The 25356-nt window shown below is 37.4% G+C and overlaps 1 protein-coding gene across 1 annotated transcript in view; it reads left to right on the forward strand.

Annotated features, from left to right (window-relative positions):
* The window catches only part of NUDT14 (nudix hydrolase 14), a 59597-nt gene that overhangs the window by 14602 nt on the left and 19639 nt on the right, over positions 1–25356 (forward strand). The window contains exon 2 of the mRNA XM_065636206.1: positions 13926–13969. Coding sequence (XP_065492278.1) covers positions 13926–13969 — 44 coding nt within the window. The remainder of the gene's footprint in view (positions 1–13925; positions 13970–25356) is intronic.

A 25356-nucleotide genomic window follows, 5' to 3' on the forward strand; every position in this document is an offset into this window, starting at 1 on the left:
GCGTGTACCAGACTGGTGTGTGATGCAAGGTGTACAGTTCATTGAGCTATAGTGTTCTTGCATTGATTTGACTTTTGCATCAGAAATAATTTGTCCTTTGTAAGTTATAAATAAATGAATAGATTTATTAATTTCTTTTTAAAATCTTACTTGCGTGATCTTAGGTGTTTCTTCCCAGGTGCATTTGCAAAACCAAGTAACTTTGAACTTACGCATGATGGATTGTTTTCTGTGGTGTTGTTTTTTTTTTTTAATCCAATTTTAATGATGCAACAGTCTATACACAGGCTTTTTCTTATCATTGTTCTGCTTCAGGTGACATAGTTGGTAGGTTTTGTTTCTGAAATTAGAACAGCATTCATCAACTGTGGTGGAAGAGGGATAGGTTTTTTCTTGCTGGCTTTTTGTCAGCCAGAGAAGATTTTAATCAGACCCTGTATAAGTTGCAGTGGAATTTGTTAGAGTGACTGAAGAGGTAATGAGAAATATTAGGCAATTGATGGTGGTGATTTGCGTTGGCTGAAATACCAGTGGCAACTTAAACTGTGGTTTTATGGTGTTGGCAGTGTTGTTTTCCTGAATGGCATAGTGAAATTAATGATGAAAGGACAGTTTCTTTCCTTCCTCTTTCGGATGAGGGTCATGACCTAGGGTAGCAAAGGGGAAGAAATGATGCCTGTAGGCGTAGTGGTTGCCTTGGGTATGATGATTTTAAGATTCATTTTCTCCTACTTGCTATACTTGTGTTTGCTTCTCTCCCTGCTGTGCCTGCAGACGTGACGTGAGGGCCCTAAATCCTGGTGAAGTCTGTGGGGTAGATGTGTCTCTGGGTCAGAGATTCTACACGAGGTTGCCTTCAGCAGTCCCGAATTCTTTGGGGTGCTATACCAGTGAGTGGTCAGGAGAATCACAAGTTGTGGGATTATGATCTGCCTAAGAGGTTGAAAGGATATTTTGACTAATGAGCACACAGGATGAGTTCAAGAATATCAAGTGAGATTTCTCATCTACTGTGGGGTCAGGGACTCGCAATGGGTACTTTATACTGGATCTCCCTCTACCTTGAAACAGCTACTGCAGACATAATTGATATAGGTATGTTATGACAAGCGCAGAATTATTTCCACTGCCTGTCATTAAATATCACTAGTCTGAAATTCCAGTCAGGCCCTTTACCTTGGTAACTGTGTGGTGAAAAGAAGCAGCTGCCAATGGGCCAGAAAAGATTAAAACAGGTTTCCTGGAGACAATTTGAATTGGTTTTGCCTCTTTAAAATTTTAAAATAAAGTTTATTTTGCTTTTAGTTAGCTGTGTCTCAGTAAAATGTAGCTGTTTGGAAAATGTTGTCTTAAGTGACCTAGGAGTGTAAGTGCCGTTTTCCAAAGGAATTTTCAGGAATCACTCTCACTGAATTTCACTGAGGCTCCATCAGGTAGGAGAGCAGAAGTAGTTTTATAATCTTAGAACAAATACTGCAGTTTAAATCCCACCACAGAATATGGCATTATGCAGTGAAGGTGTTTAGACATTATTTGGGGGTTTTGGCATTTGCCTGAAATGATGGTGGTTCAGAGTAAAGTCTAAATTCAGATCTTCCATCTTTCCAGTGAGTGCCTTAAAAGTGAAGGTTATTGAATGCTACATAGTGCTTTCTTAAATCTCGTCTTTTGGAGTTGTCTGTGAATTATTATAAATTAAAGCAGGGATATGAAGTCATGTCTCTTGCTCCCTAGATTCATTTATTGCTGAACTACAAAGGCTATGTTTGTTTGTATGTTTCTAACTCCATGAATATGTAACAATTTATACAAATAAGGAAAACTCCAGAAAAATAAAACACAGAACACCTAGGAGTTCTCAGAAGCTCTCTGGTTGAGGTATTTCCCTGGCTTTTATTCTCTGAGCTGGAACGAGCAGATGTGCCTCCTGGACCTGTGTTTCTCAGCCTCCCAGGTTGTTCAGGGAATTTTATTTTTCTTTTCCCTTGATGTTCGCTGGATGTGTAATGTGTACAATGAATAAATAAATAAATAAAAATCCATGCTTCTTTTCCGCAGGGATGTGCTTTTGTTTGTCCTGATACAGAATTCAGAAGACAAAACGTTACAATTTCTGATCATGATTTTCCCAAGACAATTGTCTCAATTGTTTCTAGCTTCTGATCTGCTTCAAAGATAGGTGTATTAATCCCATTGAACATAATCAAGTCTAGCGTGTCCTTAATTATTTGGCAGATCAGAATTGATGAATGTGAGACATGAAATTGCAGGTGCAGTTGTCCCTCTTTTGTGTGGCATGTACATTTATGCAGTGGCAACACGACTGGCAATGGAGAAGGTTTTTTTGTGCTGAGTTGGTTTAACCAGGTGACATCTTTAGTGTGGCTCAGTCTGTGACTACAGAAATGTTTCTGCTGTTTGAATACAGGAGACGGGGCTGAAGCAGGGAAATTATGGACATAAGTGGCTGTGTGAGATGTGTAATACATCTATTTGAAAGCACAGTATTTATTTACAGAAAAGTATTTTGCTGTCTCGTCAGCTGAATGCACAGTTTGCAAATGATATTGTCTCTGTTGAATCATCTTTTATTATTAGGAAGGCATTCCTTAACTATGTCCAGTCAAAGTTTCAGATTTCATGCTTTACTATAACTCTGTGGAAAAAGTAGTGTTAGTAATTTTGTAAATATGGAAAGTGTATATTCCTTTTATCCCTGCAAAATACGGAAATGTGTCACAGACTTCAAAGGGAAAACACAGTTTAGTGAAAATGGGAAAATACATGCATCAAAATTCAATAATATGACAGAAATTTACGTAAAACACAGAGCAGTTGAATGCTTGGTTTGAATTTTGTCATTTATATGGAATAACACTAGAGTCTGAAAACTCTACCTATTAGCAATTGGTTCCTTTCAACAGGATTCCTAATATTAGGAAAGTCCCATGTGTGTCTCAGTTTATAACCTTAAATTGTATGCTGACCTCGGAGTAAAATGATGTAAGGAAAGTCATAAATTTGACCTTTGTGCATATCGTGTTTCTTAATGCAAGCACTCTATTCTTTGTAGTATAGGTTTCAGTATGCTACTGTGTATTTGCCTTGGAATCAAGTATGTTTGATATGGATATGCAATTGTTCTTAATAACAGTGTATATTAGAAATAGAAAAACAAGGAGAGAAAGGAGATTTGACTTAATGTAGTGTACTTTTATATGCTTAATTCTCATGTTTTATAAATTTGATTCAAAGCTAAGTGGTCTTACTGATAGCTGAATGCCAAGCTAAACTGCAACAACTCCATTGTTGAAAAGTACACACAAAACCCAAACTGTGACCTGTAAAGTAAACTTCCAGAGGATTATAGGAGAAAGTTTACTTACACATCAAGTATCTTAGTGGTAATTGTTCTGGCAGTTGATGTATATAAAATGAACAAAGTGGCTTGGCCCAGTATTGCATTAACAGTTGAATAAATTAATGCCTTCTTCATTGTTTATTTTACCTCCTAACGTGTGAAAAAATTGCACCTTTGAACAGTAAACTCTATTGCCATAACCATCTGTTTGCAGTTTCATTACAAACTCCTACCAGAATAACCCTCACTTTGAAGAGAAAATTGATATGGGTTGTAAAAATTACAGTCTATGACCTTGAGTTTTATGTCTCTTGAGGTATCTCTGGTGTGGTCTCCATTAGTATACATTATGATTTCTTCAAGAAGTACCTTCATGTCTTCCAGCTAATTTCAGATAAGGAGTCAAGTCCATGCCTCAAAGAGTTTGCTCTCACATTCAGCTGAGCACCCCTGTCACTTGTTCAAGATTCTTATACATAAAATGAGTGTAGTGGAGACCAGGGCAACTTTGCCCTGCCCAGAACTGCTGTGTCAGCTGGAGCTGGCACGTTCTTTAGTGTATAGGATGATTTGTCCCCATGAACTTTGCCAACTTAGTTTTACTTCCGAAATTGTTAATATTGTCAATTAAAGCCAATTAGCAGCAGTAGTATTTATGCTTCAGATAGAATGTTCATTCTTAATGTTGAAATGTCATCAGTTTGTGTATTTTTGGATGAAGATTCCACAAAAGTGCTAAAAACAGTCATTTCTAACTGAAACATTTAAATATGGGTAAGTTAAAAACTGCAAAATGCCATTATTTGTAATTATGATGCTTTTAAAATTAACATTCTGGATGGTTTAGTAATGAAATCTTACAAGCTTTGTTTAAAAAACAAATACTCCCCCCCTTCCTCTTGAGCTTAAACAGCGGCTTGTTTAAAAAACAGTAAAATTCCATAACACTTAAACTCTTTTGAAGTAGTTCTTCAACATCAGCAAGTAATTCTGCAAATTGCTTTTGAAGATGAGGCTTCATTTACTCCAGCATGTGCAGTCTGATGGAGTGCATTAGTGAGTGTGGGACTGAAATTGTAATTTAGGCTTTTTTGTGTGCGTGTGTCTTTCTCTAGAACATTCCTTATCAGATACATCTCTACCGTCCTGTTTGAATAGACCAAGACTATTCTTATTAATAGTCATTGGTGAAGACTTGGTGTGTATATAACAGCATTACATTCATGAACTATTTTTATTGTGGAGCACTTTTTTTTAGGCACATCAGTTCCCAGAACCAGCTTGCTGTGTGGTTGCACAAATACCAACGATGGGGTAGGGACAGAGCAGAGATGTGGATCTGGGGTAGGAAAAGGGGAAAAGGGGCAGCCTGGGTTTCGACTGACTGATTTACACGGTTACGGGGCTGCACCCTGGGACTGAGCAAGCTTAACAGCAACACTTTGCATTTAAATTAGTAGTTGTGTAATATGATAGCCAAGCATAAGACGGTTCCCTAATACTGCTGTACACATTCAAAAGCAAAAAAAAAAGATCGCCAGGCACTGAACTAATACAAATTAAAACGATTTTATTGATTTTATTATTTTTTAATTGAATTGCAAGGTTTTATGCCAGCTGAAAGCACTTGCTTTCATTTTGAAAGATATGTAATACTTTCTATGAAATCTGTAATTATATAAAAAGAAGACAGCTTTCTCCCTGCTTATCACAAATCATACCTTTAAAGTAGACAAAAAGCCTGTGCTAACTCATTATTTCAAACAGATTTCATATGCGAAATAGCCTGTTCAGGACAGAGTTTTTCTTCTAGATGAAAAAATTGGATATTAATTGTCCTTGAATATTTTACTATTCCTTTGCATTGTTTTTTTGGGGATGAAGAAAATTTTTAGATACAGCATGACAGCTCTCTAGCTTCTATAAACAAAACCCCACCCCACTAATTTATTAATCCAATAGAAATATTCAACAGGAAGCAATGAAACTTTTAAAGCATACTGAGCAGGTAATTTATTTTATTCTTATTTGGAAAACTTCACAAGTCCAAACTTGATTTAGCTGTATTTCTCTGATTTCTGTTCTTCATACAGGTTTCACAGTATCATGTTGAATGCTGATGCTTTATTACTTAAAATAAATGGCAAACTATAGATTTTTTGGGGCCAAACATTTTTTTTAAATTTATTAACATAATTTTTCTTTGTGGCATAGTGCTGAAAATACTATGAAAAATGTTCAGACAGTGCAAGGTAATTTGGTCACTAACTGTATGATAGGAAAGTGAAAAGCATAAAGTATTTAGTCTCAAGTTTGTCCTGGAGGTTCAGCTTTTGTGAGCACATTGGTCTGGACACTGGAAACTGTATGTATTGATTATATATTACAAAGAGTTATAGCATTAATAATTCAGCTGGCAAGAAATGGTTTGTATTAGACTATAAATCCTCATATGTTTCCACTGAAAACTGCTACAGATGTGGCATCAAATTCCATTAAGCTGAAAAAAGAAAATGTAACAAGGAAGTCTCAACTGATAGGAGCTCTTCTTATGTAGCGAGTGGAGAAAGAAAGGGAAGGGTTCTTTTCCAGAGGGACAAGGGCTTAACTTTTAGCATCCAGTATCTTCTTTCTTCTAGGTTTAGCACAGGGAAGTCTGCTCTGTTTAGCCCAAGAACTGGGACTCAAGCAGAGGCAGCATCTAAGGCACATCTTCAGCGCCTATTTTCCCATTGTTGGAGCATATATTTTATAAACCAAAAAGTAATGTATTACTGAGTTGCTTTTTGTTGTGAATTTACCTCTTGGGCTTTTATTGGTCGTAAAAAGGTGAATATGACTGAAAAGCATTAAGCTAAGACCACTTAAGGAAATAAAGGCGTCAGGAGGCTGCAGGAGCTGGCTGTGTTGGTGCAGATTTTTCTGTGTCTTAGTGAGCCAGTTCCTTGAGCATCCTGTTCATCTAGATTAACCTGATGAAAACCCATCTAATAAAGTGACAAGTTTGGTGTTCTCTTGCCGTGCGGTTCTGGATGACAAGTAGACACCTCAGCAAGAGAATGCAAAGTGAATTTCCAGATAGAGGCACTGCTGTGCACATTGATGCTAAACTGTGTAGATGAATTTATAGAAGATTGGTTTAATGTGAAATTGAGTATGATAAACAAGTTTTACACATGTTTTTAAAGAAAAAAATACCCTCATACCCTTCTAAAAAATTTTCAAGAACAGAGGAAAGCAAAATCCGATTATTCCCTTAGGGAGTTTTACTGTTTAGCTACATGTAAATCATTAAACAGGGACCACACACTTGCTTGGCTTTGCTGACTCTGGTTTAAGTCCGTTATTTGCCAATTTATTCTCTATCTGTTTTTCTTTACCTATAGGGTTTTATTGCATGAAGAATGGTCATAATCCCTTTACTTAAGGACATGAACTGCTTTTGTGTCTTAGGAGTGTGGAAACAGTAAATGGAGGAATGAGGACAATTATTTTAATGTTCTAATTGCTTCAGCTTCTCAAGTTTCATTTTTTCACAAACATGGAACATCTACTTCTTGGGTGACTGCTTTAAACCCAGCCCAACTGGTAGAGGCTGGGGGATCATGGCTGTTGTTTGTCATGTTGTTTGTCATGACTTGTGCACGTAGCTTATCTATACCATAATGTATTTGTCTTTTTTCCTTAACTGCCCGTTTGTTTACACCAACTTTTGTCTGGGCTCCAACTGAACTGTAAGATCATTGAACAGGAACTGTTCCCACTACATATGTTTAGTGCCTATCACAATGGGTCGCCAAACGTCACGTTGTCTCTCCTGTAATGTAAACAGTAAGAAGTTAATAATTGTCATGGACGGATTTCCCCCCCCCCTCTTTTAGTGGCATAAGTTTGCTTATTTTGGACATATTTTCCCAACAGTTTAAGTAATCTGCCTGCTTAGCCTGTTACCAGTCTCCTCAAAAATTTGTAATACAAGGTATGAATCCTTTTTACTGAAGTGATTTTGGTGACTTCACGGTTCTTGGCAACTTTGTCTGTCCAAGCAGAAGTTTTCTGTGGATAAACATGGGAGATGACAGTGAATCACAGAATCACAGAATGTCAAGGGACCTTGAAAGATCATCCAGTCCAATCCCCCCGCTGGAGCAGGAACACCCAGATGAGGTTACACAGGAAGGTGTCCAGGTGGGTTTTGAATGTCTCCAGAGAAGGAGAATCCACAACCCCCCTGGGCAGCTTGTTCCAGGCTCTGGCACCCTCACTGTGAAGTTTTTTCTCATATTTAAGTGGAACCTCCTGTGTTTCAGTTTGTACCCATTGCCCCTTGTCCTGTCATTGGTTGTCACCGAGAAGAGCCTGGCTCCATCCTCGTGACACTCAGCCTTTACATATTTATAAACATTAATGAGGTCACCCCTCAGCCTCCTCTTCTCCAAGCTCAAGAGCCCCAGCTCCCTCAGCCTTTCCTCATAAGGGAGATGCTCCACTCCCTTCATCATCTTCGTGGCGCTGCACCGGACTCTCTCCAGCAGTTCCCTGTCCTTCTTGAACTGAGGGACCCAGAACTGGACACAATATTCCAGATGAGGTCTCACCAGGGCAGGGTAGAGGGGGAGGAGAACCTCTCTGGACCTGCTAACCACCCCCCTTCTAATCCACCCCAGGTACCATTGGCCTTCCTGGCCACAAGGGCACAGAGCTGGCTCATGGTCATCCTGCTGTCCAGCAGTGGCCAGTGTCTTCATTTCAGTAGCTTTTAAAATCATTACATACTTAAATAAGGGAAATAAAATAGGAGAAGCTTTAAGTAGATTTTGGATAAGGATCTTTTCTGCATCAGTCGCGTGTGGTCTGTCCAGTGCTCATAACAAGAAGTTTGGCTGTCATTTAAACCAGTGTAAATTCATCATAAATTTTGATTTGTTGAATGGTCTGAACTCCAAACCAAGTAACTACAGGTAATCTGTGACTGTAAACCTTTGTGTTGAGGATTCATTTTACACACCTTTGTATAACATTGTATAACAATTATTACATAGAGTGAAAGGAAGCATTTAAAGAAGTTTTTTGAATGTTCTTTTACCTGTTACGCTAAGATGTTTTCAGTTTACTCTTCAGAATGTAATAAAATATATTTAAAATGTAATAATATATAAAATTAATAATATATACAAAATATAATAAAATCTAAGAAGTATAAACCTTTAATTATGTGGGTATAAAACATGTATGTAATACAGTGTGCATGTAGGTGTTTCAGAAGCTATCAATTAATTATTTATACCTAGAACGAGGAAGGCAAACTTCTCTGTGCTGCTGCTGGACTTCAGCTCTGGTTCCTTGAAAGGAGACAGTTCAGTGCCCAGATAAGCCTTAGCCTCTCTCCTCAGGTAGTCAGCTGTGAGATAGTGCTTCTGTATTATGGGAAACAGTGAATAGTTGTTTCACATTCACCATCTCCATGCCATTCATGATTTTATAGACTTCTGTCATGTCAGCCCTTAGTGTGGCTCTGTCCCTAGGTTGCCTTCAGCTGCATGGCATGTCCTGCTGCACCACTGTCCTTTTCCTCATCTCAAAACTCTGTAGCATTGGGAAGGTGCCGCTCTTATTTATAACTGGGGCACCATAGCTCTAATTCACTTCTGTTGTTTATAAACAGATCCCATTCTTTGGGAGGGTCCTCGGTGATGGTCCTTGAGGAAAGGCTTACATCTGTCTCTCTAAAATTGTGTTTAAGTACTTATTCCCTCCATTTGATTGAGCTGCATCCACAAAGAAATTGTGGGTCCCAGTGAGCCTGTACACAACAGTAGAGACCACAGTCAAACTGAAGGAGAGTTGGTCTGTTTGGGCTGGGGGTTTTTTGAAGGCCCAGGATGGTATCAGTGTCACACTGAGTATTGATACATGTGGAGACACATTTACCTGATGTATGAGATGGTTCAAGAGCTTCTCAAGTGACCGACCATGTATAGGTGCTGCCCTCAGAGAAAAGGGGCAGGAAGGCATTCAAGCTGCCCCAATGAAGAGCAGAGGGAAACTCCCAGCTGGCTTGTTTCAGAGCATGTCCAGGTTCTGTCACATGTGGAGCACACCCAATATCATCATAAGATCAGTGCTGGTGGATGTTTCTTCCTACATCGTTAGTAGAACATGTCCTTTTTATCTTTATTGGCTAGCCTGGGCTAAGTCTCAGGCAAGTTTCTCTAGTAAACAAAAGTTATCCTTTGCATAGGTATCCTGACAGCAATTTGACCATGTTGTTCAGAGATGCCTAAAGCAGTGGAGGCAAGCAGAGGACAGCATTAGCCCTGGTGCAGTGATTCATAAGGCATTTTAGGCAGAGACAGACAGTGTAGGTAGGAAATTCAATGGTATTTTGATTATAGGCTGCAGAAGAGTCCAACTTGTCCACAACAGATAGTGTGAACAGGCTCCTGTCTGTAATTATGGCAATAAGTAGGTACAGGAAGAGTCTTAGGAAAACGATTTCAAGGATGGAAGGAGGACAGAGAATGTGGAGATCAGGTGTGGGTGGCATCATAAAGAGCTCTCTGCTGGCAGGAGTCACATCTGCTGAACTTGTATCCACTGTCAACACTTGTCTAGCAGAGAGCTCTTTGCAGTGCGTGGTTGTCCTGGAATCACTTGAACTGAAAGAGATGGAGTTCTCCTTGTGCAGACTGTCAAGCAGGTAGCATATTGTTGTAATTCTACGTTGTCAATGCCATTATCAAGTCGGTCTAGTAGGCAAGATGAGCAGGACTTGTGACACACCTTCAAATAGTACGGAAATGGCCATTTGTGCTCACTTTTCAGAATGGGAGGAGGACTGTGTTTAATTTGGATGCCTTTTTGAGAGATTGTCTTTTGACACACTTTGGCTGCCTTTTGTCAAAGGCTTGGAAGAGTATTCCAGGGAAGCATTTCTGTGTGCTTCCTCTGTTCTTACATTTTCCTTTCGCTGTTAGAGACAGGATACTAGGCGAGATGGACATCGCATCTGACCTGATATGGCTTTCTTATGCAAATTGTACTTATGTAAGTAATCTGTCTTCTGTGTAATATGAAACGAAGTTGTCTAACATGCTGCCTCTCCTGGAATACACCTTTATTCATTTACATGTGCTATATGCGCTAGTTCAGCATTGCAACATCACAGAACCTGAGCACTGAGCACAGAACTAGTGTGATTACTTTGTGATTAAAGATTTACCAAATCAAATATGTGTTATACAATGTAGTTGCAGTGTCAGAATTGCTATTCTGAACGTAAAAATGAAAATAAAACCCTTTTGACATATTTGTCCATATAAAACATCACAGGACCCATTATCAATGTCTAGATCTCCCTGTGACCAATTATAATTACTTCTCTCACTTCATTGACAGATACTTTGGTTGTTCCTTATTAGATATTGGAGAGTGGTCTATTTTAGTATAATGCAGATATATATATGTTTATTAAAATGAAGATTGTCAAGAGTTTGAGAGAGCTTTTGTATTTCATAAAGATACGTCTCTGTTTTGAGAGTATTGTTGACCATCGATACCTTTAATTCTTTCCAACTATCTGTGGTGATAGGAGAGCATTGTCAAAGGCCAGGATATGTGGAAAGGAACAGTTTAACAAGTAATCACAGATACTTGGCTTTTAAAAGTATGATTCTTAATTGCTTTCAGCAATTAATATTTTTGTCTTGAAGATAGAGAGTTGGTTAGAAACTGGTTGGAATTAATGTTCTGTAAAGTATGTAAAGCAGCATAAGAACCATTGGTAACTGTTTACATGCTATTAATAATTAGCAACCTTCATACTAGTCTGTTAGGAAAGAACCGCACATTCGGTACAATAGAAACTCAACTCCGTACGGTTGGGTTCAAATTACGTTTGACTTGGACAATAGGGCATGAATGGGGCTCATTTGAGTTTCTGCCACTGTAAACAATGAGATGTTGGAATGTTTCATTTGTTTATCGATTTATTTATTTGGACAGGTGCAGGTTGATCACGTGAAATAATTTTTAATTCAAATATAGGCAGAAAATATCTTAAGAAACATTATCCCATCAGAGTGTATGATGATAACCCACATCTTGAATGGACAGACTCAAATTAATTTAGCCTGTATCTGGTTTTGAATTTGGGTCTTAAACTAATCAAATCATGTTGTTCAGAAAGTGCTATGTACAATCCAGTCACTTAGAAAACACAAAATATATGTTTTATTTTCTAATTAATTTATTTTTGGGCACCAAGTTAAAAATTATGTGTGTGTCTGCGAGGCAGATTCCGTTAATTCTAATGGGGCTCATCCTCGAGAAAGAGGTCATTCAAATCTGATGGATCCCATCTGGATGAGGATCATTCTCTAGGGTGTAATTTTCCTCAGCTATTTGAAACCCTCTCATAAGTGCTCCAAAGCAATCAGGTTCTATAATTTGCAAAAGGATGGCGGGAAGAAAGAGCCAGGAAGACTGTTGCTGGGATCATACGTTAGGAAGTAGTATCACAGGACTAATAGCCTAAATTAATGCAAGGAGAGCTTTAGTTCAGGCTTTTTTGTCTTCTCTATCAGCTGGACACCTGCATTTCTCACAGGTGGTCACTACAATACAAAGGGAGAGGATGATGGTAGCACATCTTACCATTTGGGTCAGGGGAAGGTTGAAACTGGAGAAGCAACATGAAGGTACTTGCAGAAGAAATTACCCTTGGGCCACACTTTGCCAACTCACTTACGTCAAGTAGAAAATTGCACAGCAATCTGCAGACAAGAGAAAATCTCAGAAATACATGTCTTATAGGTAGAAATAATCCTAGAAAAGACTGAGTGGACCTTACACATTTAATACCTTAAATGATCTTACCACACAATATAGCCTATCCTATTAAGTTCAAATGTTGCAACACTGTGTTGTGTTATAGTCCTTTCAAAGTTGTTTCTCTGTTTCTCACCAGGTGGAACAGATTGGATATATGCATAGCTTGATAAACAGAAGCTTTAGTATTTCAGTTCATACTAGGAATTTGCTGTCTTTATTTCTCTTTCAACATTATATTGCATTTAAATAATGACAGGCCTTCTCTTCTGATGTGCGTGTTTGATTCCTGTCCGTGCTAACAGAAGGTACGCGCAGACACCAATGGAAGAGGAGACTAGAGTTTCTTTTGAGGTGAACAACTGTTTATAATTAGAGTTGTGGGAATGAAGGAAAACCCAGCTAGCAAGCAAACAGTCACTCGGCCAAAAAGCTTGGTAAACGCATAAAGCTCAGGAGCTTAATCTCTGAACCAGAGTGCTTGTTATCTAATCCCCACCAGCTGTTGTGTACTTGGTAGCCATGACATCTGTAATAGAGCTGAAGGGCCTGTCTATATTGGTTGGCACCTTTACCCACCAACTGAATTTGATTCTTCTTTCATTACTCACATTTACCTGCTTTAAATCATTAACCAGTTGCTCAGGGTTTGATCATCCATTTAACCATATGTTATAACAGAGAGCTTGTGCTGCTTTTCACATTAAGTGTGTTTTAGGTATCTAGGTTTTCAGCAAGTCTAGTTTTTGCCTTGCTAATAACAGAAAGGTATCAACCAAAAGAATTTCCTCTGGCTGCATTCTGATTCCTTACATAGAGTTAAAACTGACCTAGGAGTGAAATTTCTTGTGTTATATTTTCTGCTGGAAAATACCATCACACTTCTAATAAACAGGGAAAAGAAATATATACATGTCTCTGTTAAATGGTGGGCATGAATTGGTGTAGGTGATTATAGAAGATAGAGTATAAATGTAAGCAAGTGTGTATATATTCATTATAACTGGAAGAATGCTTTTTTTCAGGCATTGGTTTCAGCTGTGCTGTAGTGGGTGTTCATCTTTTTAAGAGAGGACAGAAATCGGCCCAACTTGAGAAAATAATCCATTTTACGTCTCCCAGTTCTTGGGTGAGCACTGTGATTTCGCCCTTACGGTTAGACGGTGTCCTCACCACCACAAGCAGTGCAGAGTAACAGCTGTTGTGTGGAGCAGAGAGATCTCTTCGTGTTAGGCGTATCGTGGGCAAAACTACTATTTTGGGCTTTGTAAGGGGTTAGAGGGAAGGATGTCTTATTCCTGGATCCCAAATGAGTTTACTTAGGAGGTGAGTCCTGAGCTGTTCTCCCAAGAGGTGATCATTTCTGAATATGGAAGAACTTAGATCTATGGGTTATTTTACTGGTTAAAACTTAGCTGCTTATGTCTTCCTAGCACCTGAATTATTAGATTGGGCATCTGAAGTTGCTACTGTGGCCAAAATTGGGCCTGAAGATTACCATAGTCTTAAATTAGCTGTCAGCATAATATTGTGGATCTAAGATTTTGAACTGTCCTAAGACAGCTGTCAGCATCTATAAAATACTTACTATCAAAATCCAGAACAATTGTCTCATAAATAAAACCAGCTATACCAAGTTTTCAAATAAATGCCTGTTAAAGTTTTGTTGCTTCATTATAGTCAGTTTCCAGTTGGAATTAATTTTATTGATGGTTTTATTTTTTCCCCCCCCCAGAATGGCACTAAGAAGTTCTGGGATTTTATGAGGACACATGACAGGTAACAGATGTAATCATGTTATTTCCTTTTGTCTTTATGTTGTATTTCATGGTGTATTCTCGTCCATTTGTCAAATTTTGTTGATGTGTAGTCACTTCTTTTTCCTCCAATTTCCTCTTCAGTTCTCACATCTTGTATAATACTTGCAGATAGTTCTCTACTATTTTAGAGAGAATTAGCAGAAATTTTAAAATCTCCTCATGGTTTATTATCTTTTCACTAAGTTTTGTGGGTGCTTGACTTTTCAAATATTAGCTTTGTCATATGATGTATTGTGCATTTTAATGATCACATGGAAGTTGGAACTGAAAATGTGGATTGTATGAAATTTTCTTTTTTGAGTGTGAATGTATCACCTGAAGGAAGGACTCTGTCTCCCACATACTTAACCTTGTTATTTGTGCTGTTAAATGGTCTATTCCCAAGTATGTGACAATATTTAATCTAGTCACTGAAAATTCAGGTAGTAGAAAATAAAAAGCAATAGTAACAACTTTTCTCTAGAAAAAGCTTTTCTAAATATATTGAATGTAAAAAAGGTAGGCAAAAGAAATTGTGGCTTACAATCAGAACCATGTTGAGAGAAGTATTCTTCTTGTGTGTGAAATAGGTAGGTAAATTCAATTGCATTTTTGGAAATTTGTTGGAACACTTTAACTCCTTACAGTGAGTTTTTTTGTGTGTAGGTACCTGGGTTGGACGTGAAGTGACAGCAACACTTTTTATCAATATAAAGGTTGTGAAGGTAAAAGTTCCAGGAAGACTGGGAAAATATTAGGTAGATTAAAAATGCCTGTACTGCTTGAGGAGGAGGACAGAAAAGGGAGTGATATTTCAATACTGAACTTCACACTTGCTTTTGGAATTTGCCTGAAAGACAGTTCTGTCTTTGCACTTTGTCTATCCATATGGGCATGCGCCTGGATTTATGATCGCAGATACAAAGGCTGAAATGATAATTGATTGCTGGAAATTTAATATATGCACTGTACTTTCAAGTGAGTGAATCCAGCCTCAAGTCACAGTGCTGAGAGCATGACTTCCAGATGAAGAATTTGTATTATTATTTTTGTTTAAATTTTAGATTATCACTCTGTGATAATGTGTGAATATAGGCAACTGACTGAGTGGGGTACATATTAAAGGATCAGTTTTCCATGAACTTCTTGGGAACAGTGTTTCAGAAGGACTTTTGTGGACATTTTTAAAATAGTTGAGAACATAACTGTATAAAAAGGCTACAGCCACATGTCATGCCAGTCATCTCTGGTCACATAACATTTGTTAGCTTCAGATGTACAACAGCTGCCATCCTTACTTATTAGTGACTACTGTTGAACTGCAGAATGTCTAATGCTCTTTCACAAGTAAATTCAGTGCAACTACTGACACCAAAGGTAATAATGTGAACTTTCTATATAGGAAATCCATGGTTTTACATAAATTCCATTTGTGAATATGAAGCTAATTATTATCAGATAGATAAGTCAGGTTCAAAAGTCCTTGTAATGCGTTAGAGCCCTGTGTTTTACTGTATTTTTATAAGACAGCTGTGGTGCTAGTTACATGGAAATGTCACATTGTCTAGTTGCTGAAGAGTATAGAGGACTTCATACATAGAGGGCTCTTTAGACGTTCATTGCTCTTAATGAAGGATGAAATCGTGAAGAAGAGGAGGGGTTTTGGGGACACGAGTTTTATTGGTCAGTATTTCCTATTGCCTGTGTCTTCTTCAGGAAAGTTGTAGGTGTTTTTCCATAATTAAGATCCCTTTTCTATAATTAAAACTCCTTTTTCAAAAGTACTCAAAACTTATTTTACTTCTGAAAATGCTGTAACAATGTTAGATGCTCCATTTTTTTTTTAAAAAGGCTTTTTACCTAAATTGAACATACACATTGGAATGCCAGTTCTGCAGAGTATATGTATGTATACATTATATATTTACATATAATTGGTATGTAAAATGAATCTAACGATACAGAATACAGAAAAAATACTGCGCTAATCATATAAAAACAGACACTGAGCCGAACTCATGTCTTTATCTGTCATCCTCTTTTGTCAGCATAAGTAAACATTTGCCTAAGACTGACTTCCTTGCTGTGTGACAGTGAACTGAGAGCTTGTGTGCCGGGTAGACTTAATACACGAAAATATTTAGCAAGAGATATTAAGTTATTTTTGTATAAATTTATCCTTTCCAACTGTTCAGATGAACAGCTGATTAAATTATACAAAGACAAAACCGTGAGGACTGTGGTAGTCATTTCATTTGCCCTAAGTGTGAAACACCTCCTTTTAAAATCTCGCAATATATTGCAGTAGGGCAAGATCATTTAACCATAGGCAAGCTGGGGTGACACTAGCACAATCTGAAATAGCAGATTTTTTAATTAGATATTTGGCATTTTTTTCGTTTTTTTTTTTTTTCCTTAGTTATTGCAGATTTGGACTTGAGTCGACAGTCTGTGGCTCCTGAGCTTTCTTAAGATTGAGAGCACTTAGAACTATGGTATTAGTCCTGGAGTCACCTTTGTTTTATTCAGTTTGTAATTTCTGCTGAACATATAATTGCTTGCTCTCAATCCCTCTGCCAGTTAAAGAAAAAAGAAAGTACTTTTTGCAAAATTATTACCAACCACGCAATAAACTGTTACCAAGGCAAACCTTCAAAACCTGTGTTGTCAAAAGTCAATTGGGTGTCAGTACAGACAAAAGAAGCAGCATTTCCTACCATATTTAGGTTTAAATTGTAACAGAAAGAGGAACCAGGACACAAAGACAAACCCATGGGGATTAGTTAAGTCACAGAATGCTTTGCCCAGAGAGGCTGAGGAAGCTCCATCCTTGGAGAAATTCAAACCTTCACTGGACAAGTAATCAGACCTAACTTAAAAGTTAGTCTTGTTTTGAGCAGGAGGTTGGATGATCTCCAAAAGGCCTGAAGGTTTCTGTGATTTTATAAGTAGATTAAATACTTAATGAATGATAGAGTTCTCATCTGACAACTGTCAAAAATTTGTAAACTTGTCAAGAAATCTCTCAACTTATAAGCCATTTTTCTATTGGAAAATAATGCACTTACTATCGTGCTTGTCCTGCGGAGTTACATTTAAGTTGATCTTGCTTTGAAACATAGAGAGCGTTGGTCTCTTTTCCCAAGTAGTAAGTGATAGGACAAGAGGAAATGGCCCCAAGTTGCGCCAGGGGAGGTTTAGATTGGATATTAGGAAAAAATTCTTCACAGAAAGGGTTGTTAGGCATTGGAACAGGCTGCCCAGGGCAATGGTGGAGCCACCATCCCTGGAGGTGTTTAAAAGGCATTTAAACGAGGTTTTCTGGGACATGGTTTAGTGCTAGAGTTAGGTTATGGTTGGACTCAATGATCCTGAGAGCCTCTTCCAACCAAAATGATTCTATGATTCCATGCAGATGAACATTAGCAGAGCTCATTGCAAGGTTTTATTATGTCATTAAGAACAACCGTGAAGATTACTAAAAATGAAGCAAAATAAAAATCCTTGATTACCTCTTTTCAATTGTAATTATTGAGCGAGTTTATTGAAGTTGTGCTCCTAAGTGTTAAGAGAATTCTGGGCTGTTGTGTTACGCAGTGACACACAGCAAAAGATGCTTTCTGCAGTTATTTTATGCACTGTTTGCTTTTCTAATTAAGTCTATTTTTCCTCTGAATGCTCAGCTGATGTGTATGTTCATTATTAAATATATCCTTATGAAAATCAAGCCAAGTGCAAGTGATGAAAATTCAAATGTAAGGTGTATTGCAAGATGCTTCTTGAGCTTGAGTCTGTCAGAACTAGTCAGCAATTTGTGGTGGTGTGTGTGATTCGTGGGGGGAGGAGTTGTTAGTTTTCTTTTAAGGTCAGTGCTTTTAAAATAAAAAATCTGGCCAGGAGGACATTTTCGTTCTGCAAATTTATGGTGACTTTCTGTTAGAAATGGAAACATACCAAAGTAATCATTGATGACTGTAACAACAAAAAACCCCCACCCAAACAGGCTCACTTTCCACTTACATTCTGTCTCATCCTAATTTTGCTATATTTAGTCCAGTAAGAGCCTGAAATGTAATACTTAAGTTTTACATTCATCTACTTTATAAAGCAATAGCCTAAGTTTGCTTCAGGTTTCAGCAACTCCTCTTAAACAGATTGAAAGATTTAAAAAGACATAATTTGGGAACAGGTGAAGGTCAGTGTACAGTCATGTGCTCACTTTTGTGCTTTGAGTAATAACGTTTGAGAACAGGAACATAAATATACCTTTTGCTAGTGGACAAATAGGACAGCTTTCAGATATTGTTGTGAGTGGATATAAAGCAAAATAATGGCTACTTCTGTATGTAAAAGTATGAAAAATTCAATGTAAAGTACACTACCTTTGAAAGAAAAACAAATTTGAGGAGACTGAATTGCGTGCAGGATTGTTATCTGAGTTCCTCTTAGTCCTGAAAATATCATGTGACAAGGAAAAGGCATTAGGACCAAAAACTTCACAACTCTGCATGTTTATTGTACCTTTGTTATGCCATGTTTTCAACTACAGAAACATGTCACAGTGGCTCAGAAATAGTTCCTGACTTAAAAATTCTTCATGGAAAAAAATTTAAGTCTTTTGTTACCTCTCTAAAAAGAGGAGGAAATAACACTCCTGCCTTGTAAGACTGACTTCTTTTAAGTAAAGAGCTTAATTTATTTCACATTGGAAACAAATTAATTGCTAATTTAATGGTTTGCTCAGAAAAGAGGCTTTGTACTTTGTCTGTGACAAAGACAGCTGAAAATTATAGTCTTCCATCAGGAGGGAGTTTGCAGGCTGAAGGAAACCTGCACCTTGGCAAGTTGTCTCCTGCAGGTACCAGCACTGGGAGTAAACAGAGGTTCTTGGGGCAAGTTAAACATGAACCCGTGTCAGAAAGAGAAGATTAATATACCCAACCAGTCACTCTGTGCTCACAAGTTACCTGGCCGAGTGCTGGCTTCTGCACACCCCCGAAATTGGGGAATGAGGAATCCGTGGCATCCCCGGGCAGGTGATGGGGTCATTGGAGCCACACCAGTGGCTGGAGGGGCCGCGACTGCTATTCCGGCTCTGTGGCTGCAGCAGGCGGCTATGGGGACAGGGTGGAAGTCATGGGCCCTGACCGCATTATAGGAGTGGATTAAATTCCTTCTCCTGTTTCATATGGCACATCATTTGAGCTTTATGGAAACTTAATCCTGTATGTATTTTTCTGCTTTATGTCCTGGTGTATTATAAGACACCATGAAATTTAACTCAGATGCTTCCTTTGTGCAAGAATTATCACAGTAGCTTTAAAATGAGTAAAATACAGCTTTTTAACATCTTTGTAGGTTAGGAAAAAAAAAATCTTTCTTGGGTGGCATGAGCCTTTTATGTGCAATGATGTGCTGTTGTGTTATAAACCTTGTCTGTCTTTGTAATGTCTCCTCCAGGGTGTCAATGGTGTGGAATTTTCATGATTAGCTTCAAAGATAGTGCAGAAGATAATGCACTGTTTAAAATAAACTGGGTGTAGTTCAACAAACAACAAAAATGATGAAAAGTTTAGGTAAATAATAGCTGAGGGAAGGTAATGATGGTTGGGCATGTTCATGCAAAGGACAACACAACTGAAGAGAAAAATTACTAATCACAAAAGTGTAAAGGGTTGTTACAAAGCAGGCTGGAATAATTTTAATTTCATTTGGTAATCAATGACAGAACAAGAAATAGTGTCTCATGTGGAAAGTATTTTTTAAATTAAACACTAAGAAACCATTTTTACCAATAGGCAATAAGACAATCAGGAAGCCATGTTTTGTAATCGCTGTCATGGAAAATGCTCAGGTCTAGACTTGATATCTGTCTATCAAGGATGTTATTGAGGTAATGATATTTTTCCTGCTATTAGAAAGAAAAAACATAGTAGCCTATTAGTTTCCTTCGACTCAAGGAATTATATGATTTGTTTGCACATCATATTTGCAAATAAAATGCACTTGATGCGTGTGTTTTTTTTGTTTTTCTTTTCTTTTTTTTTTTTTTTTTTTAAGCAAAGACTTGACAGATCTGCTTATGTGCCAGGAGTTCTGCAGGCATATTTACTGTCTTTTAAGATGTCTTATTATGTTGTTACCTAACGATCCAATCTAATTAAAATCATAGCAATGAGGCAAAAATAAATGTATTTGATGCTGTAAAGTTATCAGAGAAATACACAAAATCTAAAGCCAAATTTTCAGATTCTCACTAAAAAAAACCACAAAAAACCACGTTTTCAAATATGTGGTATGAAAGCACCATACAGCATGTAAACTCTGCTCTATCAGTGAAACAGGGTAAAATGGCAATAAAATCTTTATTGAGGGCATTGCTTCATTGGGAATTTAAATGTTTGCCTATTTTTAAGAACAGAATCCATAAAAATTCTTAAAACTAAGCAGGAACATATGAGTTTTGGCTGATTAGTCATAAAGTTCTAAATACAGATTTCTGGTAGCCAGATTAGAGGCATCTTGTTTTTACAACTTTAGGAATTTCATTTTTTAGTACTTACAATAATATGCAAAATAGACGGGTATTTTTATTCTCTTACAGTCGCTCAAATCAAGGAGAGTCTTCCCTCTGCTTCCAGGTGGTTCTGAATTAAACCTGTTCTGTCTGAAGACTGCCAAAGTTTTACATGGACTAGAGACAGTAGCATGGTCGTGGCCTGCATTTAGGGTTGGTAAAAATAATCTTTTGAAAGTCAGGAAATGTTCTATAATCTGAGTGCCTGTATTTTTAGAATTTTATCTGAAAATATCTCCTGGAAAAGAGGAAACTATTGAAACTTTTTTTTTCCCCCAAAATGGCTAAATTAGGTAATTTGTGAAGAACTGACTTTCTTAATCTATGCATTTTTCTCTCCAATGGTGGCGAGACTATATATTTATATCTGGGAAATTCTGTGTTACTTCATATTTGGGTTTTGGTAGGTTAAGAAATTAAGTTGCTGGTTTGTCCTTTCCTTTAGCTAGGGCAGAACACTCAAGCTTTTTATTTTGTGAGCTTTCCTTGAAACCTGATATTGTTTTAAAACTTTGATATTTGCAATTTCAGAACGGAGTCATGCTTGTGCCTTTGAGATGGATAATTTATTGGTCTTATTATGTGACAGTATTTATAAACGGCAGTTTCACAAATAATTAGGAATTGGAACAAAAGCCCATCAGGCTCTGACATCTGTTGTACATAATGCCCACAGAGCTTTATTTAATCAAATAAGTTAGAATAAAACCTGAATTTATTTATTAAAATATTTTGTTGAAAGAAACCCATTGAGATGCAATGTGTCATTTCCATGGGTATCCTGGGATACGGGCCAAGATATGACACTTAAAGAATGTTATTGAGAGCAACATGCTTTGATGTCTCATTTATTTTGCAGTTGAATTTACTTTCTATTTTTTCTCATTGTTATATGAAAACAGGGTGCTGGGAGGATTGTTTATTCCAAATAAGTTGTGCTGCATCATATTCTCTGGTTGGGTACAAATTAGTAGTTTACAAATAGATAGAGATTATATTTTAAAAGTGCATGTATATGGATTTGTGAGCGCTTCTTAATTCATTCTTCCACCAGTCCGATGATTAACCAAACATACGCTTCCTGCTTTATGGTGTCATGAAAAACTTCCTGCTGCAGTTCAATTTACTGACACCAATCTTCCTTTTGATTTTTTTTCCAAAGTAATATTTATTTTCTTAAGCACGTGTGTCTCACCACTCTAGTCTGGTTTTACTTAGTATTAAATATGTAAGTTGTATTGGAGAAAGCATTCAAATTTCATCAGAATACAGAAGTCTTCTAGAGATCTCTAATTATCTTTTGCCAAATCCACTTTATCTGTGATTAGTATGAAAGGCTGAATGTTTTTGTCAGGAGATTATAGCTTTGCTTTTGTAATAGGCTGCATTTTAAGCGGCCAATTGGATTGGTGTTGGCCTTTGAAAAATGTAAAATGCTTTGAAGGAAGACTTAAATGAACCAGTAAAGATTGTGCAAGCACACACATTTAATCTCAGGACTATCTGCATTATAGTTAAAGCTCTGGGAAACTGAAGGAATTGCACTGGAGAATAATCAAAGGGTACATGTCTGTTCTGAAAATGAAGGGACTGTTTTCTCTGGCTTAAAATATGAGGTGCTGCTCTGATAAAAGGAAGAAGACAGCACTTTATATACCACATTAGAAGTTTTCAGGGATGTGTCCAACTGTGAAATGAATGGTTCATTCCATTACAGACGTAACACAGGGGCTGCATGCAATTCTTTCTTATGGTCACCAAAAATAATTCTGAAATAACTTGCGATAAAGTAGGCCCTCCTGAAGGATGAATCTTCCCATTACTTTTGATTGTTAGCTCTCAGAAAAGTTTGGGGGTTTTTTGATTATCACTTTAAAATTGAAAGCGCAGCATATCTCATTTGAGCAAGAAAAGGACACTTGTTCACTAACGTGCTTTAATCGTTATCCGGGGTGTTTCTCAAACATAATATTTTTAAAAGACTAGATAGATTTATAGTATTGACACAGAAAACAACATGAAAGATCAATTTGTCAATAGTGTATGAACAAAGAAAGCCAAATTCATATAACTTCAAAAAGAAAAACAAATAATTAAAGCTAAAATAATTATAGGACATCTAAGTTACTTATTTTTTTCCTAGCTAACTTGCATTCTAGTATCCTTCATAAGTCTTGCCAGTTTCTCCCTTATGAACCACACAGGCAAAAATATTACATGTAAGTTTTATATTCACATGCTCTCCAGCTGAGATGAATGCATCCATCTTAAATACTTCTGTAGCTTCACACTACATTTGATTATTTTCTTCTGATTATATCAAAGGGATTTTTAATCCCAAAATATCTGTTGAGAGTCAAGGGGACTGATGAAGTAAATTACTTCTATTCCTGTATTCCATCTTTGTCTTTCTTTTTTTTGAATCTGCCATTCTTTTTTCATTGTCTTCTTTGAGAGCGGTAACTGAAATACCACAGACTCTCATAGTATTGTTGGTTTTGTTTGGTTGGTTTTGTGTGGTTTTGTTTGGTTTAGTTTGGTTTTTAATTAAATAACATTGTTTCCCAAAGTTTTCACTATGGAACTGAGATTTTCATTTGTAAGCAGCACAAGCAATATTGTAGACTTTCAACCAATGCTGAGATAATTTTTAGCCCTTAAAAGCAGGTGGAAGTGACTGAGGTTAATAGCTGGGAAGCGCTGGCTTTCAGTGTTAGCGTCAGTCATTTTTTAGGTGCATTATCTTCCTGTGTTCAATTCTTACTAGAATTTGTGTACAGAGAAAAAATTAAGATTCTGGGCTCCTGTGTTGCAGATGCTCATGCATCAGCTGTATGTATTTCTGCACATTGACTTAGACATTTTAGGGAAGCCAAATATCCAGTAGGGATTCCTAATACTTACCTATTTCAGTCAGGGTTTTCTTTGAAGTTTAAATGGTTAAATGCAACATGAGATCCTTGACCTGAATAGTTGGAATCCCTTTCAGAAAACATTGCGTTAGATACCAAGACCAGGCTCACTCTAGCTGCAAACTTGAGTACAATAAAAGCTCAAGTTCAGGTTAGCTGGTCTTTGGAGATTGGTCTTGATGACATTTTAGGTACATATGTTTCTTAAAATATTGTAAGGCTACCCTAATTGTTCTTATATTTATAGAAAGCACAGTACGCTGAGACTGAGGGGAGACCTTATCGTTGTCTACAACTACCTGAAAGGAGGTTGTAGCATGGAGGGGGTTGGTCTCTTCTCCTGAGAAGCAAGTGATAGGACAAGAGGAAATGGCCTCAAGTTGTGCCAGGGGAGGTTCAGATTGGATATTAGGAAAAATTTATTCCTGGGAAGGGCTGTCAAGCATTGGAACAGGCTGCCCAGGGAAGTGGTTGAGTCACCATCCCTGGAGGTGTTCGAAAGACGTGTAGACGAGGTTCTTAGGGTTTAGTGGTAGTCTTGGCAGTGTTAGGTTACGCATTGGACTTGATGATCTTAAAGGTTTCTTCCAACCAAATGATTCTATGGTTCTATCATTATCACAAATCAAATAAATGTCCTGAATGGGGCTTCAAATAGGTTTTCAGAAGTTATAAATCTACTAACCTGTGGAAATATTTCATGTGATGTTGTTTCTTGTGGAATAAGAAATACCAAATGGCATTCTTCATGTCACACTCCTCATAAGAAGGTGTAATTCTGAATTTTCTCCTCCATGACTCTCCAGCTCTGGCAAGAGATATTAGAACTTATGTGTTGTGGTTTGTTAAGAGATGTAAATTTATGTTCAAAATTTTTCGTTAGTCTGTCAGAAAATTAGAAGTAATTAAATAGAAAGTTCTACAGCTTTGTGCCATTTCTGTACCCTCTCATCTCAAGATGGTGTGAGAAGCAGACAATTGCAATAACTTGCTGCTACTCCTTTCCAGCTTAATTTGATCTTGTTCCTTAATTCTGACAGATTGTTTTTAATTTTCCCATCTGTTCCATAAAAATCTCAAGTGATTGACGCTTAGGAAAAAATAATGTCTAATAGCTGAGCCATTTTTAATGAGGTGGTATGAGTTATTTAATGAGATGTGCTGAAGAAGGCAAGCGAAGCGAAGGATTGGGCCTGGGGTGGTGAGTGTAAAGAAAGGTAAAGGGCAACCGTGTGCTTCAGAAAGTCTCTCTAAGCTCAGCTTTAGACTGCTGCTGTCTCCAATTTCAGGCAGTCCGCATCCTTAGACCCGTGGTCAAAACCCAAAGGTTCACTGATTCTTTTTCTCCTTTTATTTAGTGCAATGTCTACCTTCAGACAGTACCACTTTGGGGAGAGGAACAGCCAGGCAAAGGAAAAAAAATAAGATCAAAGAATAATACTTAAGTAAATTTAAAAACATTGTAGGCTGTGGTTTAACTTCATCTCTTCTAGCAGCCTGCACCAGAACTCCAAGATATTTCTGGTGTTAGGTCAGAAAGAACCTCCATGCCTGTAAACTGCGTGAGCATTCTCCCAAGCCTCACTGAAGGCGAAACGCTTTGCTTTAAATTCCCTGCAAATGACATCTCCTGGGGCAGGAAGCCATCGATATGCAGTACAGGTCTATGAGAAGAGCAATCATGAATATAAATGTTAACATCTGGACTTCTGGTTTGTTTTTTATATATTATTATAATAAACATTAACATTATTTTAAATAATCATCAAATAGCAGTTTCTCTGGCAGCCTGGGACTTCATTATTAAATCAAATAGTGAAAATAAATATACAGCTCTTTTACAAGGAAAGTTGGAAGTTTTACTCAACTGCAAACATG

The sequence above is a fragment of the Caloenas nicobarica genome, chromosome 5 (genome assembly GCF_036013445.1).
Source record: "Caloenas nicobarica isolate bCalNic1 chromosome 5, bCalNic1.hap1, whole genome shotgun sequence".
In the NCBI taxonomy this organism is placed as follows: Eukaryota; Metazoa; Chordata; class Aves; order Columbiformes; family Columbidae; genus Caloenas; species Caloenas nicobarica.